General features: G+C 59.6%; 1 protein-coding gene across 1 annotated transcript in view; it reads left to right on the plus strand.

Moving 5' to 3' along the window:
* Positions 1 to 485: 485 nt before the first annotated feature.
* AURANDRAFT_72554 (hypothetical protein) overlaps positions 486 to 3,848 on the plus strand; it is a gene marked incomplete at both ends in the record, with an annotated part of 4,865 nt that continues 1,502 nt past the window's right edge. The window contains 9 exons of the mRNA XM_009042796.1: positions 486 to 852; positions 1,016 to 1,142; positions 1,538 to 1,636; positions 1,843 to 1,855; positions 1,990 to 2,052; positions 2,108 to 2,149; positions 2,326 to 2,353; positions 2,502 to 2,979; positions 3,078 to 3,837. Coding sequence (XP_009041044.1) covers positions 600 to 852; positions 1,016 to 1,142; positions 1,538 to 1,636; positions 1,843 to 1,855; positions 1,990 to 2,052; positions 2,108 to 2,149; positions 2,326 to 2,353; positions 2,502 to 2,979; positions 3,078 to 3,837 — 1,863 coding nt within the window. The remainder of the gene's footprint in view (positions 853 to 1,015; positions 1,143 to 1,537; positions 1,637 to 1,842; positions 1,856 to 1,989; positions 2,053 to 2,107; positions 2,150 to 2,325; positions 2,354 to 2,501; positions 2,980 to 3,077; positions 3,838 to 3,848) is intronic.

Consider the following 3,848-nt stretch of genomic DNA (forward strand, 5'->3'; position numbering starts at 1 on the left):
TGCAGCCGCATAGCAGACGCATAGCGGGCGCATAGCAGACGCATAGCAGGCGCATAGCAGGCGCATAGCAGACGCATAGCAGGCGCATAGCAGGCGCATACCACCAGCATAGCAGCCGCATAAGACCAGCATAGCAGCCGCATACCACCAGCATAGCAGGCGCATAAGACCAGCATAGCAGCCCACCAGCATACCACCAGCGTAGCAGCCGCATACCACCGGCATAGCAGCCGCATACCACCGGCATAGCAGCCGCATACCACCGGCATAGCAGACGCATACCACCCGCATACCACCAGCATACCACCAGCATACCACCCGCATACCACCCGCATACCACCCGCATAAAGCCCGCATAAAGCCCGCATAAAGCCCGCATAAAGCCCGCATAGCGCATAGCGGGCGCATACTACCAGGCATACCGGCGGTCAACCCCCTCGGAGCAAACCCCGCTTTGATGGCAAGAAGAAGACTCTGAGAGAAGCGTCGCGTAGTTTAGTCAGTCGCGTCCCAATGAAAACGATGTTGAAATTGCACAATTATCTACGATAGATCACGCCGCAGATTAACGCATCACGCTCGTCATTTCGCTGCAACCTATGTTGACTAACATTGCGAAGATAGACACCGCATCTGCGAGGAAACTGAGCTCTGGGCAGGTTGTAGTGGATCTCGCTGGCGCGGTGAAGGAGCTCCTGGAAAATGCCCTGGATGCCGGTGCGACGTCGATCGAGTTGCGGATCAACGATGACGGGGGGGGCGCAGAGATTGAGTGCGCGGATAATGGGCATGGTATCGCGCACCGCGTGGAATCCATCAGCGAGCTGCGCCAACGCAGCCAAGTCAAAATCTGTTTTTGACTTGTGGTTCCATCCTCGTCGTTGATCTTGGGAACCCGATATCCCGTTGCGATCTTTGAAGAATACATGACGACGAAGAATACATGAAGACCCCGCCCAAAAATTTGAATGAAATTACATTGTAATTCAATTTTGAAGATCTGATTTGTGCTCAGGTATAGCGCCGCGCGACTTTGCTCTCGTCGCCGCGCGGTCGGCGACGTCAAAGTTGGTTAACTTTGAGGAATTACGGACTGTGCAGAGTTTTGGATTTCGTGGCGAGGCGCTCGCTTCTCTGCGCGAGTACGTGCACCGCGCCCTGGTCAAAGTGCCTAACAAGTAGGATCACTCCACTTGGGGGTCGATCGCGAACGGAGCCAGAGATCCCCGCACGATCCTCTCGATTGATGGCTCTCCGAGTATCCCTGGCTCACCCGGTGCGAGGTCCTAGACTTTGCACACATTCAATCAATAGCTTCAGAGCGCATTAGTTGGACTGGTCTCGCCCGGCAACCTTCGTCTGGCGAAGTCCTAAGCCTGGCTTGCCGCACTCCACATGACGACTGGCTGTCCCCCCTTGACATCGCCGGCGAGTCTCGCTTGGACCACCCTGGCCTGGGGCCGCAACTGAACTGAATCTCAACCGTCGAAACTTCTCGTGAAGTTGATTGCCGGAGACTCTCGTGCGCATCGTGTAGGCTCGCGGGGGAAGTCCTCGTCGTCACGCGAACGTCTGCCGACGCCGTGGGCGCGCGTCTGAGCTTCCAGCGGGACGGTATCCTTAAGAGCTCAACTCCGCGTGTGCCTGTGCCCGCATGAATCTCCTTCGGCTTGAACCTCCGCCACTGACCTCGAGGGGGGGGGGGGGCTCCTTATCTATCGTGAGCGAAGTCGGGAAGCATTATTTGTCCACACTCGTCATTTGAGACGTAACCGTTTTCGCCGCATACCGGGGGTGGGGCGGGTCTCATTGGTGCCCATCTTGTCCAACTGGTGTCTGCAGGCACGCACGAAGTGTCGGTGACCGCGCAGCAAACGAAATTCGAGCAAACGAAATCAACTGAATTCCATCTGCCGATCTCTCGGCGCGCGGATATTCGGACCGGAACTACGGGACCTGTGCGCCGCGCAAACGCGACGCTTGCCTCAGGTCGGCACGACTGTCACGGTGCGCGGGCTCTTCGATTGTGCTCCTGTTCGTCGCGCTGATCTTGCGTGGAGCTGCGAAATTCGCAACCGCAGGGCAGCCTAGACCCTTTGTCGCGCAGGCGCGGCGCTGGAAGTGGCACGTTAGTCGCGCACTTCGCACAGTCCGCTCCGGGGTACAAATTTTCCCCTTCTCAGAATGCTCGACTTCGCGGTCTCAGAGCTCGATTGTGCGATAAGTTCGGCTCACCAAAAGACGCTTAATTCCCTAAGCTATCGAGCCACGACGCTCCGTCGAGACTTAATTTCCCAGTCATGCTCGAGCTGTTATCTATCACAGGTCCAAGCGCACGCGCTCGTCGCCGTTGGTCCCCGGCAGCGTCTATTTCGCATCGGATGGACTCGACAGAGGCGAGATCGTCTTGCCTGCCAGCGATGGCCCTGCTCCGTCGACGCAAGTGCGACATTCTCCGCTGGGCTCGTGCACTGGTGAGCGCAAAAACTGGCCGCGCTTAGGTTGCCGCCTGCGACTCACCCTCGTCAGCGGCGGTGGCGCCACGCGGCGGACAGCAATCGCCGTGCAAGCGCCGAGGTCGCTGCGCGAGAGCGCTTCAGCGCTCTTTGGACACGCGTTCGCCCGATCGCTCGAGGAGGTCAGCTTCGATCTTAGGGGAGGTGAGGACTGCTCCTTGGCTGTCATTGGCCTCATGTCGCGTGCTGGTGGCTTCGATGCGCCAGGGCCGAGAGGCGGCGGGGGTGATCGCCAGTTCCTCTTTGTCAACGGAAGGCCCATTGACGCACCTCGCGTGTCTCGGTGCATCGGCGATGTGTGGCGGAGTGTCGAGGGCGATCGGCGCGGTCGTCCAGCCTTCGTCCTTGACATTCGCGTCCCTCCAAGCGCCGTAGACGTCAACGTTTCCCCAGACAAGCGTGATGTCGTTCTGGACGACGAAACTGGGCGCGGCGCGGTGCCCTTACCGGCTACTTCAAATTTGTTCGTCGTCCTTCATGTTGTGAGCTGAGACAGGAAATTCGATGCGGACGTAGTGACACGACTGACATTTCACGAGCGACACGACCACGCCCGCGCAGGCTTGTTGCCGCACTGCGTATCGCTCTCCATGACCTCTGGGAGCCATCGCGCGGGAGCTTTGCAGGTGGCAGGTCCCTCGCACCGCACGTCGCGCCGAGTACCACGCCCGATACGGAAGCCCCCTGCTCCTTGGTGCTCCCCATTGCGGTCCCATCATGTGTTACCAGCACTGCCACTGCCACAAATGCTCCTGCGAGGGAAGCAATGCTCGTTGTACCACCAACGCTGCGCCCGACGCAACGCAACAGCGACACGATCGCGGTCGCGCAAGTCATAGCGCTTTCCCCATGGCAGGCCGCAAGAGCTCACATTGATTGGAACTGCGCCGTGGCACCAGCGCGGCTGCACGCTTCTTCGGTATTCGGCACCCTCGCGGTGCAGTCGCGCTGTGGCCATGGCCACCGGACCGTACAGATTGATCGACGTCCGGGCGGCAACGTGCCAACCGCAGCGCTAGCCAAGGCTGATTTCAGTGCCATGGAGGCGCTCGGTCAATTTAATCTTGGCTTTCTCGTGTGTCGCCTCGGCGATCACCTGTTCCTCGTCGATCAACACGCAGCGGACGAAAAATTCCGCTATGAGGCGCTCTGGCGCGACACTCGCGTTGACACACAGCCACTCCTGGCACCCCTCAGCCTCGACCTCGGTGCCACGGAGGAGCTAGCGCTTCTTGAGCGCCGATGCACCGTGGAACGCGTTGGCTTCCGCCTCGCCGTCAATGACCTCGCACCCCCGGGACGACGCGTCGCCGTCATCTCGGTCCCGAGTGC

Source organism: Aureococcus anophagefferens, assembly GCF_000186865.1.
Source record: "Aureococcus anophagefferens unplaced genomic scaffold AURANscaffold_38, whole genome shotgun sequence".
In the NCBI taxonomy this organism is placed as follows: Eukaryota; class Pelagophyceae; order Pelagomonadales; family Pelagomonadaceae; genus Aureococcus; species Aureococcus anophagefferens.